The sequence below is a fragment of the Protobothrops mucrosquamatus genome, unplaced genomic scaffold, assembly GCF_001527695.2.
Source record: "Protobothrops mucrosquamatus isolate PMUCROS unplaced genomic scaffold, P.Mucros_1.0 scaffold209, whole genome shotgun sequence".
NCBI classification, from domain to species: domain Eukaryota; kingdom Metazoa; phylum Chordata; class Lepidosauria; order Squamata; family Viperidae; genus Protobothrops; species Protobothrops mucrosquamatus.
The window spans coordinates 139902-154141 of record NW_015386563.1 but is presented as its reverse complement, the minus strand read 5'-3'; the positions used below and the strand labels follow the sequence as shown (position 1 = coordinate 154141).

The window sequence follows — 14240 nt, the reverse complement described above, 5'->3', positions numbered from 1 at the left end:
TGGAAGGGACCTTGGAGGTCATCTAGTCCAACCCCCTGCTCAGGCAGGAAACCCTATACCATTTCGGACAAATGGCTGTCCAGTTTCTTCTTAAAAACTTCCAGTGTTGGAGCATTCACCGCTTCTGGAGGCAGGTTGTTCCACTGGTTAATTGTTCTAACTGTCAGGAAGTTTCTCCTTAGTTCTAGGTTGCTTCTCTTTTTGGTTAGTTTTCACCCATTGCTTCTTGTCCTGCCTTCAGGCGCTTTGGAAAATAGCTTGACTCCCTCTTCTTTGTGGCAGCCCCTGAGATATTGGAACACTGCTATCATGTCCCCCTTCGTCCTTCTCTTCGTTAAACTAGACATACCCAATTCCAGCAACCGTTCCTTATATATTTTAGCCTCCAGTCCCCTAATCATCTTTGTTGCTCTTCTCTGTACTCTTTCTAGAGTCTCAACATCTTTTTTACATCGTGGTGACCAAAACTGGATGCAGTATTCCAAGTGTGGCCTTACCAAGGCATTGCAAAGTGGTATTAATACTTCACGTGATCTTGATTCTATCCCTCTGTCACCATTGAATTTCATTTTGTTAGATAGCGCCCAGTGTTCAAGTCTGTCCAGATCCTTCTGTATCCTAAGCCTGTCTTCTGGAGTGTTGGCTATTCCTGCCAGCTTGGTGTCATCTGCAAATTTGATGAGTTCCCCATCTATCCCCTCGTCCAGATCGTTGATGAAGATGTTGAAGAGCACCGGGCCCAGAACTGAGCCCTGGGGCACCCCACTACACACTTCCCTCCATGTAGATGCGGTTCCATTGAGGACCACATGCTGAGTACGGCCGGTCGGCCAGCTACGGATCCATCTGGTGGTGATGCTGTCTAACCCGCATTTTTCTATCTTATCAAGTAGTAGGTTGTGGTCTACTTTGTCAAATGCCTTACTGAAGTCCAAGTAAATTATATCCACAGCATTCCTCTGGTCCACTAATTTTGACACTTGGTCAAAGAATGCAATAAGATTTGTCTGGCATGTGTAGTGTCCCAGATAATCTTATGGACCCTCCTCAAGCAGCGCTTCTGTGCTATGTCCTGGATGGGAGGGAGGGAACTGCCAATGATCTTTTCGGCCATTCTCACCACTCTCTGCATCGCCTTTCTGTCTGAAGCAGTGATGCCTCCAAACCAGACTGTGATGCTGTATGACAGGATGCTCTCCATTGTCCCCCTGTAGAAAGTGGTCAGGACAGGGGAAGGAAGATGTGCTTTTCTCATGCGGCACAGAAAATGCAGGAGCTGCATCATCATCATCATCATCATCATCATCATCATCATCATCATCATCATCATCATTACTATTACTATTACTATTACTATTATTACTATTAAGCTGCTCTGCCATAAGCTAAGCCAATTATCTGACAGAAGACTTTTTGTACTAAGCTACAACTGTAGCTTATCAGGCAATTGTGAGTGAATGACAAAAGATTGTCCTCGCTGAGTTTAGCATGGCATCCATGTAATGAACAAACTCCAAAGAACAACCTTGTACCCATTTTTTTTCTTTACAAGGAAGATGCCTGAGTCAGAAGTAATATTTACAGATCTTCTAAACTACAGTACAGAGCCAGTTTAATGTAGTGCACATAGCACCAGGCTAAAAACTGAGAGACCTTGAGTTCTAGTCCTGCTTTAGGCACAAAGCCAGTTGGTGACCTTGGGCCCATCATTCTCTCTTAGCCCTAGGAAGCAGGCAATGGCAAACCACATCTGAAAACCATGTCAAGAAAACTGCAAGGACAACTCCAGGCAATTGTCAGAAGTCAACACTGACGCAAAGACACGCACACACCAACTGCAAATGGCATCTTTTCTGATGTTGCTCACTGTTTAACTGAAAAGAAAAAACTAGATAAATGACTCCATATGATCAGTGTGGGAGATATTAGTTTGCAACTTCCCAGTTTATTAAGATAAAGTATGAATGATTGAGTTTGACATAGGCATGGGTGGAAAATATTCTACCTATCATTAGACAGGATGCAGGCAGTGACCAAAAGTTGCCCACTACATACAACACCTGTAACTGAACTTGAAGAACTTGCTCAAGATAAAATCCCATTTATCCAGCAGTGACAATTTACCGTTTTCAAACTGGAGAAAATAAAACTCCCCAGAAGTAAAGAGATAGACAAGTGAAGTATGCTTAATGCTCTTGCAAATGCTGATTTGCAGAACGTAATACAGCTCTTGCACAGCAATTGTGCTACTTCATTTTTTTTCATGGTAGAAAAGCCCATAGAACGAGAGAGAAACATTGACTAAAGGAAAGAAGTGCAACTTAAGATTCCTCAAGGGAGCATTACATGCCAACGTGTTATATAGGTTTCTATGAGTTTTTATTTGGGTAATCAATAACAAACCTAGTCATTACCATGGCAACTACCACATCACATAGTCCTTAAACTCTCTCTGAATGTAGTGAACAGATTTTACCCAGGACATTCATGCACATGGAACAGTCTCCACCCATTAAAATCAATGGGAATGTGAATTGTGCTCACTTAATCACATTTTCAGTTAGAAGTGTGATGGGTTCAGAGACTTTATTCATCTAAATACCCCAGTCGTGGCCATACAAATCCATCTGCCATAATACATTAAAAGGAAATGACATTTTTGACTAATATGTGGTATTTGTACAAAAGCACAGCTCGCGGAGTTTTCCTCCCAAACTCATCCATCATTCATATTGTAAAAGGAGCCATGCATTTTTCACTCACCATACAAATCTTTCTTTACTGGAGTCTCCTTCAGTTATAGTGCCACAATCTTTATGATGTTTAATTTATGCATAAGAGGCATGTTCCTCAGCATGACAAGGAGGACAAGAGTGCAGGAGCCTTTTCCCAGTTGTGTTCTACTATGTCAGGGTTCTCTAGAGTGGTTAACATTGACCCCCATGGATAAAATCAATTACTGTTGTTGTTATTTGTAGTACTATTTCTTAAAGTAGTACTTATTAAATTATTTTAGGTGAAATATGAGTGAAAACATGGACCAGCTGTAGAGGCACTGATTTCAAGATAAAAGCACTTGTGTGCTATTAAAAGACCTAAATGAAAAAGAGTGAAGTTCTCTTTGCATAGAGGGGATGTTTTTGAGTAGCATGTAAAGATCCAAACTCCAGAAAAAAATAGAATTGATTTTTAAAACATTTAAATGAAATTTTAAAATAATTTAGCATTGCTGGTCCTTAATTTCAATATTCATTTTTATGTTCTGTTGTATTGAACACTACTATCAGTGGCCACTTTTAAGAGATTCCTGGGACGACATCTACATTTTGTGGAACCACATATGGTTGAGGAACTGTACCTTATCCATTCTCACAAAGTTGTATGGAACTGCAAAATGATGCCACTAAGAAGGCCCTTTCTCAAATTCCTCGCCAGGCACAAGTCAAATAGTGGAGAGATAAAGTGTCATGAGACTGAGCCATCTTCACTCTCTTTTCAGCAAGGTCCCTAGGTTTATAAACTTAACTTTCCATGTACATAAACACAATTTATCATATTACTATGCCTATCATGCAAGGATCCTCCACATAGAACAGCGCTGATGACTGGCAACAGTGCACATGGAAATGATGGGACACAGTGACAGCTTTGGACTTCTCTTTTGTGATTTTTCATACTTTGGGGGGGGGGGGGACAAAGGACCTGAATAGGAATGGGTAGCTTCCTGTTAAGAAGATCTCCAGTTCAGGACATATGTGGAAGGTAGCTGTTCAGGTCAACTGGTTTTAAGATATGACAGCTCACAATTAATATTGTGAATTGTGCCCAGAAAAGAACTGTCAGCCAACATTACTTGTAATCTAAGAATCACAGGCTATTGAAATTGGCTGCTTACAAAAATCTGAATGCAGCATTCTGAGCCAGCTAAAGCAATTTTCAAAGGCAGGTCACATTAGTGAAAGAAGTATTATTTTTTAACAATTCGCCATACTTCTGCAGTCTTGTACCCTGTTCCAAAAGTCCCACAAACCCTCTAGGCAGATTTTAAGAGAGAATAAAAAACTACAAAAGAATGGAAATCATCCCATTGTTGCAGCAAGTCCTTTACTGCAGCAATTTCTTAAAAGTAAAAGCAAGCAGAGTTAAACGATTTATATATTTCTAAGCTGGGAATGAATGAAACAGCTCTTCTACATCAGACATTCTGTTTGATAGTCTCCTGCTCTGCTGAATCATTAGCTTCAGGGTAGTTAGAATATAAAATCATCACCTTTTTCCAATTGTTTGCAGATAGAGATTATTATCCAGGCTGTTTTTAAAGTCATATAAGCTTAGTTTTCATAATTAGAACTTGAGGCATGCTGCTATTTATTTTATTATTTTTTAGGTTGCACAGACTACCACAGTCTTACAACTCTTGGTGATTTATCAAAATAAAATGCCCATACTATAATAATATGTTAAAAGTGTAATGATCATAAAATAGCATAGTGACAATTTAGAATTGAAACATTACAATAGGGACAATTAACAGTTCATAAGTGCTATACTAACTAATTAAAGAAGCCCTCAGAAGAGTTCCATTTTAACTAACTGGAAAGTTGGTTCAATTAGAGCAAGCTGAATTTCCCATGGAAGCCTGTTCCAAAACAGAAATATTTGTCCTAACCAAAACCAGCTTCCTCATTAATATTAATACGGTGTATTCACAATTGCTTCTCTTTCTCACATTAGCAACCTCAGTAAAAACTGTGCCTTCCCTTTGCTTAAGTTATTGAAATTTTGATCAAACCATTTGATCAAGGAATGGATTAGGAAAACAAATACCATTAAATATTCTGAACCCGGGTTAAACCTGAGGTTAGTAATCAATGGAACAACTACAGGATGTAGCAATTCCTTTGCCCCTCTAGCAACTCAAAATCTCCTCTGAATGATCATCCTGGCTTGGATGTCATATAGCCTTCACATTTGTTCACTGAACCACAGGATTTAGCACTCCTTGTGTTGATCTCTCTGAACCTCATGATTGTGTTTGAAGCATTCTTGGTCTATTCGGCATCTCCTTCAACATTATCATTTAGTATTCAGAATGGGGATCAAGTACCCAGCTCTCTTTTAGAAGGCCTCCATTCCTACAGCAAAAAAATAGTATGGCAGCTTGCTCTCTTGGCTTTTATGTTCCACAGTCTTGCCTTAATAGCAGAGGACTAAGAATACCAGTTAGGTTATGATATTACCATTTCACTAGTTATAATTGTAATGTTTTCTGTCTTGTTGAACCCAGTAAGAGACCTCTAGGCCGTGCCATTGACTTCTCTCTTGTTGAAAATCTTTGTAGAATAAAAGAGAAGGGATGTCATTAATCCATTATTCACCAGCCAATTCTCTTAGAGTGGAGCATCTTAGTCGAGCTTCTACCATCAGTAACATTCTGAAATAGACAAGGAGGGAGAAAAAGAGTCTAGGACACGTTGTATTATTCAGAGGCTTTCTTTCTCCATATCATCCATTACTAAGCATGTTTGGAATACCATTATTTTCTGTGGGAGAGGATATATTCATTCCTATCTTATTTGCCAAAGGACAAGAAAGAATCTAGATTTTTTTCAAACAGAATAATTTCAATTGTTTTGTTCCTCTTTATGGTTTTACCAAGCAAAAAATAAGTATGGTTTATTATATAGCTGAGTCAGCAGCCAAAGTTATATTTCATTGCTCTGTATTGCCATATCTGGCTCTTCTTGACTGGACTGATACTGAAGGTTAAGGCTTACAAGTGATAAGCTTCCCTTCAATGAAGGCAGATTGCTGATAAGACTTTCAATACATATAACAATGCTTGAGCACCATATTTTTTGACAATACCCTCTTGCTGCATTTTATGGTCCTATTTATATCTGGACAAAAGACTTCCAGTCTTTCAAAATGATAAAAGCATACCATTCCATGACTAGAAGTTCTCACCAGATGTTAGTATTGCTGTCACACTCAACGCAACCAAAGGTTCAAAGCCTTAAATCAGGGTTGCTTGGAACAACCTGTAAACCCAATATATAAATGTTCTCAGTGTCAAGTTCCGGCTGAGAAACCCAACGAAGCAAAACACCAGAGACATTGTGATCTCTAATGTAAACTTTATTAGGCATTAGCAAACCGGTACGATAGAAGGAAAGCTAACTCTGAGAATATGGCAGGAAGCAGATAATTAAAAGAATAAAACTTTCCCTCCCTTCCCTGACAGTTCAGGTCACATTGTCCAATTAATTTTCCAGCAATTGTTATGAGAAGAAACTTTGGTTCTCCAAAACATCTCTTCAGCTCTCACGCTGATAGGGAGCACCTGTGGATCCCAACTCTCCCAACCGCCCCGCCCCCCCCGGTAACTGTAGACAAGCTAGAAGCATTATGGCGGTCCTGAAGACAGTATATTTTGTAGCTTGAAACTCAGCTTATCACTCACAGGTGACTTCACTGATTTTTTTTTTATCTACTGTGGTGGTCTTAGGGATGGAAGGAATTTGGCAAGAACCAGGACATGTGAGGGTGATAACTATGAAACAATTCTGCAAGCTTAGAAGATTCAAAAAAGGCACTGATAGAACTGATAGAGATGAATCCACAGATGGCCACGCAAAGAACTACAATTCATGATAAATAAGAATTTCTTTCTAAAACACATGAATTAATAGTTGCATTTTATTCTGTATTAATCAAAGCATTCTGATCCATTGTGGGTACCTTAAGAACAACTCATATAAAATAGAAACGTTTCAGACAATGGGCAATAAGGGTGATCCAAAGGCTAGAAACTGTCTTCAGTCCTTAGAAAATGAAGGAATTGAAAATGTTTAGGTTAAGAAAGAATTCTCAAGGCGTATATGACAGCAGCCTTCAAACACTTTAAAGTTTGCCCTTCAGAGGAAGGTCAGAACCCTTGGCATGTCACTTCACAGCATGAGGAGCAAGATAATCAGAATAATATGGTATAATAGTTAAAATATTCAACTGGCTTCAGGGTGACCCATGTTTTAGTCCACTGTCAGCTAGGGACGTTCACTGGGTGACTTGGAGATATAAATCAAATAACACACAAGTGGAGACTGAAGGGAGTCAAATACGTTAGAAGATATTTCTAAATAGTAAGAATAGTTGGATGGCAAAATTAGTTACAAGAGAGGCTCTTCCTCTTTAGATGAAACATCCAGGTAGTCATTTGTCAGGGATTTGATTTAGATTTCTGCACTGAGAGGGGATTCAGTTTGATATTGTCTGAAGTGCTTCCTCCAACTCTGGGATTCTCTTCTATTATGATGGGATTCTCTTCTATTATTCTTGTATGTCTCCTAGTTTTCTCAGGAAGGGAGAGTTGTATAAAAAGAACAATAACTACTGTTATTCCGTGAAGCATGTGCTGGAGTTTTATATTTTCAATCATAATAGTCATTTCTTTATACATCATATTTTTCATAAATAGATTATGCTCAAGCAGTTTACCCAGTAGACAGTTTAAATATAATAAATGAGCATATGACATGTCAGCAATATAGAGTTCAAGTAACAATACCAACAGCAGGATTATAATCAGAAAGTGGGTTCTTTAATTGTTAGAGATTAATAAGGCAGGTTTCCAACATGGCAGTAAGACATAATATGGTTAGTTGGTTAGTTCTCTATTAACGCGATGTATAAACCCAACTTTTGGGTTAATGACACTGTATTATATGAAAATGGATCATTGTGACTTGTTCAGACATGAACTCAGCCTATGATTTCTTGCCTCATCAAAACAGTAAGAGGCAGAAAGATAATAAACACAAGACACTTCATGTAATAGAAGGCAACTGGCTCCTTTACCAGCATCCTAAGTTTTTGTGATGGTAACTTTTGTCCTTTAGATATCGGAACCAGGAAAGATGCAATAGGAAAGTCTTTTTGTAGTCCCAAAGATGAGGAAAGAAAGGAAGAAATAGTGAAGTCCTGTGGCAACTATTGATGTGTTTATACCATACTTAACTGGGTATGGATACGGTTAGTACCGGTATGTCATGAAACAGTGAAACCCAATCAACTGGCCAGATGGCCATACCATCCAAGCACACAAAAATAAGTGATTTGCCTGCCTTATTCAAACATCCAAGAAAAGGGTTGGGGCATAGAATGGCTGAAAATGCAAGGCTCAGTATTATAAAATGAACTATTAAAGGCCTTTTGCCCCTAAATATCTGACAACTTTTTTTAAAAAAATGCCCCCATATACTTCATTTAACAGTAGTGCATTCAGTGGCAACTTCCAGGCTTAACTTGTGCAATGGACTCTGCATAGGCTTTCTTAATGGTGTCTAGGCTGGAATCCAGAATATCTAATATCTAATTTCCTAATAGTGAGAGTAATCAACCAATGGAACAGCTTCTTTCAGAAGTTGTGGGTGCTCCATCCCTGGAGGCTTTCAAAAAGAGACTGGACAATCATTTATCTGAAATGGTATAGGGTCTCCTGCTCAAGCAGGGAGTTGGACTAGAAGACCTCCAAGATTCCTTCCAACTCTATTATTCTATGGTCCATAGGATATCAATTTTAAAATCTCTATATTTGTTTGTGGGTATAACACCCAAAATGGTGTGTGCCTGCGATACCTGATAGATCTTCTCCAACAAACTTCCCACCAATCACAAAGATAATTTTTGCTGAAAGAATAATTTAATCTATTTAAGTGTAATGTATGGTCATTTTATATAAACAAATAATATCTGCCAAAAAGCTGCTTAAGAATCTGAATTCTGCCCTGGGGAATGCAGAGAGAGCAATGGTTACTTTTCCTGAGACCTGCAAATAATAGTTGGTTAATGCCTTTCCAAGGTCATCCTCTACATGTGGAGTTTGATCAGCTCTGTCTCTGCATGAATCTACAATGTTGTTTCAATTCAGAAAATAATATTATTTATTTCCATTTTAGCTGTGGATTAAAAGGAAAGACAGGAAATCTATGTTTCGATTCGAATTACTGGAGCTTTATGGAGCTCAAGGAATGTCATTTTTCTACTATTCGGAACTGCTGGCTCATTCTTTCTAGCCCTAAGATGCTAAGCAATTTCAGCTTCAAACTGTAATGTCGCTACTATTTGATTATATCAAATCGAGGAATGGCACCTTGCTGATATAATACTTTGGTAGCTTTACACTAACGCTGATTGTCAATGTTCATGCAAAACGACATGGACTGTTGGTAGAAACTGACTGATTTCTTGAGGGTGGAGTGATGTGGATAATGGTGGATTAGTTTGAAAAAGTTTCTGAGGATGAAAATTAAAATAGTGACAATGTGGGAGGAACTTCAGGGCATATATTTTTTCAAGGCATTTTTCTATAAGCCTTTTCTTTTCACTGGAGGCAAAGTGGAGATATGATTTATCTGAACACAGATATGTAGACTAAAAGACACAGAGAAATTGCTTGCTGAAGTTTTATGGCAGTTGAGGTGATAGGAGGAATATATTTCTAGAGTTTCTTAAACTATATAAGATGATTGGACATTTACCAAATTTTATTCTGTATATAGTATAGAATTCTTCCTCTTCCAGATTCATACACTATTCAGTTTAAACTGGGCCTTTACATTACAGATTTTTGAGTTTATTTTCAATGAAATGTTTGTTCCAGTGACAGGTTAAATTATAATGTGGCATTGGATTTGTATTGGATTTATTTTTTCAATGGCACTTTATTGCAGAGGTAATAGGAAAACCAGCTTGAGATATCTCCTTTAATATTTGCAAATTTGTAATATTTGGGAGAATAGTTGATTTTGAGCCAATATGCCTATAGTAACATATTTATAATTGTAGACTTCCAAACCTGATTCTTTTACAAAGTAAGCTGCATCTTCATGTATTTTATAGTAAATAATGAAAACTGTTTCAAGAATCTTTGACTATATTTTTGATGTGCTTTTATTTATATCAGAGTTAGAAGAAAGGGTCAGTAAGATGAGAGACTCAGTCCATATTACCAAGTTGGGTCCTATGATCAGTAATTTGTTGCTGTGTGAAACTAATAAAGATTTAAGCAATATCATTTCAGTCTTTCAATTACACTGAACTGAATGTTAATAATAGTACAAAAAAGATTGCTTTCTTGTTGACCCAAAACATTTAATTTTGCATTACATGTTCCATAATTACGGTAGTAAAAGAGTAGCAAGCCTATTATCCAATCAGATTTTGAGGGGCCTTCAAAAACTCAGAAGTGATGAAGCCAGCTTCACTTCAGAAGGGAGGATACCCCATAATGTGGGTGCCAATATACTTGCTAAACTGCAAATTTCCATTAAATAAGAACAGTAACAAAAATATTTAATCAATGTAATTCACATAAAGTAATAACATGGTAACCCTTCTCCAGATAGGACAGTAAGTGATAAACAGAGCTTATTACATACACTTCAAGATATAAACTTAATACCTCTCATATATAAAAAACATAATTATGTTGCCTAATTCCTTTCCAATGAAGTGCAAAGCACCTAAGATGGCAGGGCACCACTGTATCTTTCTACAGCAGGAGGACAAGGAACAAATGGAATGTTTATATGGAATAAAATGTGTGCATAGTTTTGGAGTTAAACTGAGAGCAATAGATTCTCAGGATAGAGTTATCAATTATGTCAACTACTAACAGTAATCCAACTTAAGGTCCAAGATACATAGGGCAAAAGGCCTCCCCAAAACATGAGAAATATGGGGAAAAGAAATACCAAGATTAACCCTCATGTCTTTGTGTCTAAATAGCAGCTCCCTAATATGAATTAAAGCTATAATGTTTTGTACATCAAAAAAGTCTCAACTGAGCTTGAGCCTAAAAAAGTGAAGTGTGGAAAGAAAAGTCTTACTAGGGAATTTTGACCTGTTCACAGCAAGGTAAACTTTTGGTACGTTCATGGTTCAATTGTGCAATGAATGAGGAAGTGTGTTTTAGGGGTGCTGATGATTGTTACTTCAGTGTTTTCTCCATTGTTTTTGAAACTTACCCATTGTTGAAGCATGGTTATTTTTCTGTACAAGACATCTGTGCACACCGGGAGTAGAGATGATCTAACAAAGGAACTAAAAGCACTGTCCATTATGCATTTTAAATATAAGCAACCCATTTTTCAACAAAGGGGGAGGACACTTTTCTATATTGTCTTTTTATAAAAACCCTATTTCGCAATGTATCAACAATAATAAACACCAGCCTATATTGAGAAATAAACCTTATTTTATCTTCTTTTTCATTTCCTTACACTGATTAAAGGCAGCAGAATATTTAAAACATCTCCAAATTCATTTCATTTAGCAAACTATTTGACAATATAAACAAAAACAGTAATGACAACATGCTTTATTTTTGTGTCCTTGTGCTGAGCCTTTCTATTTTTCACCATTTTATTTTAGGTTGGTATTGTACTGCATTATTCTACGCTATCTACAATGCTCTGGATTGGAGTGACAGCAAGAAATATTTATAAACAAGTTACAAAAAAGCCTGAAACATCCCAAAACAGTGATCAGCCTTCTTATCCCAAGCAGCCATTGCTCAGGTATGGATGATTATGGACATGTTTTCTTTCAAATTTGCTTTACATATGTATGGCCATTGCTACCTCTATTAGTTGGTTTTAACAGTTGGCAAACTAAGAATGTCTTTAATTAACTTTAGAGCCATATTGCAGCCAAAGTGAGAAATGAAATTATAGTTTGAAATTGGCTTAAGGTTGACTGTTTTGACAATGGTAATCATAATTAACTATGAGAAATTTGAAGATTTTCATGATTATTTGCATCTCATTGAGAAACACAGGTTATATAAATCTTAGCTTAAAGACATTTCTCTGGAACAGGTCCAACTATATAATTATTTGACTATCCTTATTTCTAGTGTTTTTACACCAACATGAAGAATAAGCAGTGTTCAGGAATCCAAACAGAGAATAAGGAGCATAGCCATTAATTAATCTTAAACATCCCAGTATGATTACAAGCTAGTATGCCCACTTATGTGAAAGAATTTTATTGTTTTAATTCTATTGTTTACATTGTCTGTACTGGCATTGTTCTTTGTACATCCTTAGCATCCTTGGAGACTAAAGTGAGCTTCAAAATTTCCTAGGAATAATATTTGCTCCCAAATAATTTGAGGAAGTAAAATCTGTTTTGTAGTCATTTGTACAAACTATGAAGAAAAAGTTCTATATATAGATTGTGACACAATAATTTATAATCATTAATTTCTGTTCTTTAAAATATTTAGTGGATGTTTACTTTAAGCCCTTTAAGTCCAATGGTTCATTTAATAGAGAATTTTTGAATTTTGTATATTATGATAGTGTTTTTCTGTAAATCAGTGTACTTCATTTAAAAATCATTGTAATGGTTCCTTCTTAGGAATGTGTACTAGTTGAATTATTGAATAATTGTGGCATCATTAGTACTTTCTGAGGTTGGTGGTTTTCTTGCGGACATTTCGTTACCAATGCAGGTAACATTATTAGCGCTAGAAGGGAGTGGGGTTGAGCTTGGTTTTCTTGTGGATCTTTCATTATCAGACTAGATAACATTATCAGTCAAACCCTACTTCCTTCTAGCACTGATGATGCTACCTGCTTTGGTAATGAAATGTCTGCAAGAAAACCACCAACCTCAGAGAGCAAGGACCTCACAGTTCAATCATGAGTCATAAATATTCTCTTCAATTAGTGGAATAATTGCCGGGCTTAAATACAATAATCAAGGTGGAAGATTATTTTAGGTTGTAAAAGCAGGGCATAATGTGTGTTTATTAAAGAGAGGTCACTTTATACATTACTATTGTTGAAGGAACATTGGAATATTTATTAAGGTTCCGAGAAATGAATAATTTTATAATGAGTAGGCTTCTCAAGATATATTATAACTTACTTTATTTTCTTGAAGGAACATCTTCCTTCGAACAAATTGAATTATAGGAAAGGGCAGGTGAATGTGTTATTTTAAAAGTATCTAATGTTGAGGATATTCTGTATATTTCAGTTACTAGCAACAATAGCACAATGGCTCATGTGGTTAGGACATTGGGTGACAAGCAGCAAGACCATGTTTGAGACCCAAGTGCTGCAGTGAGACAGGGTGAGCTCCCGTCATTCGCTTCAGCTCCTGCCAACCTAGCAATTTGAAAGCATGCATTCGCAAGTAGATAGATAGGTACCACTTTGGTGCGCACATTAACTGGGACATGAAAGGAGCCCCCAACTGGGCATCCCCTAGACAACAATGGTGTCACTGGGTAATCCTTTCAACCTGGAAGTGCCTCAGTGCTTCTGACACAAATGCAATAAGAATTATCAGCATAGTCTCAGATTTCAGTATTTATCATTGTATTAATCATGTATTAAGACTGCATGCATACAACCATAATCTTAGAAGGAACAACATATCAATTATTTTGAAAATTAGTATTATATATTTGTAGGAGAACTTATTCCTAACAAAATGTACCATAGCATATAAAAACATCTTCTGATTGTTCTCCAGTTTATAATATTAAATATATATCACACATAGCTTTTTCTAAGTTGGCATCTGCAGAACTTTTTATTTTTATTTTATTTTTGCTTTCATTAGCTGGTATGGTTGTTTTAACATTTGACATACTTTCTTGATAGTTTGCAATAATGTTAATAAAAAACTTCTTCATGAAGTGATTTTTTAAAAAGTATTAACTGGCAGTTCATGAAAAATAACTTTTATTTTCATCCGTCTGTTGATGAAATGAGCCAGCAGTTGTTTGAAAAGACTATCACAATTCTGTTTCTGCATACATTACATAAGATATCAGAAGGACTATTTTCCAAGTAATTATTTGGATTCATTTTCTCCTAGCTAAAATGAACTGCTTAAAAGATTCTTTAGCCTCAGCCTAAGAATTGAAGCTGATTGGCTGATAATGAAAGGCAATAAACCCTAATCACTTATGGTAAAGTCCATTTTAATATTGTTGAGAATAATCAAAGTATTTTAGCAAGGAGATGGCTAACACTTCAGTATATGGCCAAAATATCATAGGTCAAAAACTTCATGGGTTGGGAAGTGTGTGGTGGAATACAACTATACGTTCAGAATACTGAGAATTCTCCAGAATGTTAGAATTCTATTCACATTCACACACACAGCCCGTCCCCACCATGGACTTCTTTGATCCATCTGGGGAGATGGTTCTGGGCAGA

General features: G+C 36.8%; 1 protein-coding gene across 1 annotated transcript in view; it reads left to right on the top strand.

Annotated features, from left to right (window-relative positions):
- The window catches only part of ADGRA1 (adhesion G protein-coupled receptor A1), a 65965-nt gene that overhangs the window by 6656 nt on the left and 45069 nt on the right, over positions 1 to 14240 (top strand). The window contains exon 2 of the mRNA XM_015813965.1: positions 11434 to 11579. Coding sequence (XP_015669451.1) covers positions 11470 to 11579 — 110 coding nt within the window. The 5' untranslated portion in view covers positions 11434 to 11469. The remainder of the gene's footprint in view (positions 1 to 11433; positions 11580 to 14240) is intronic.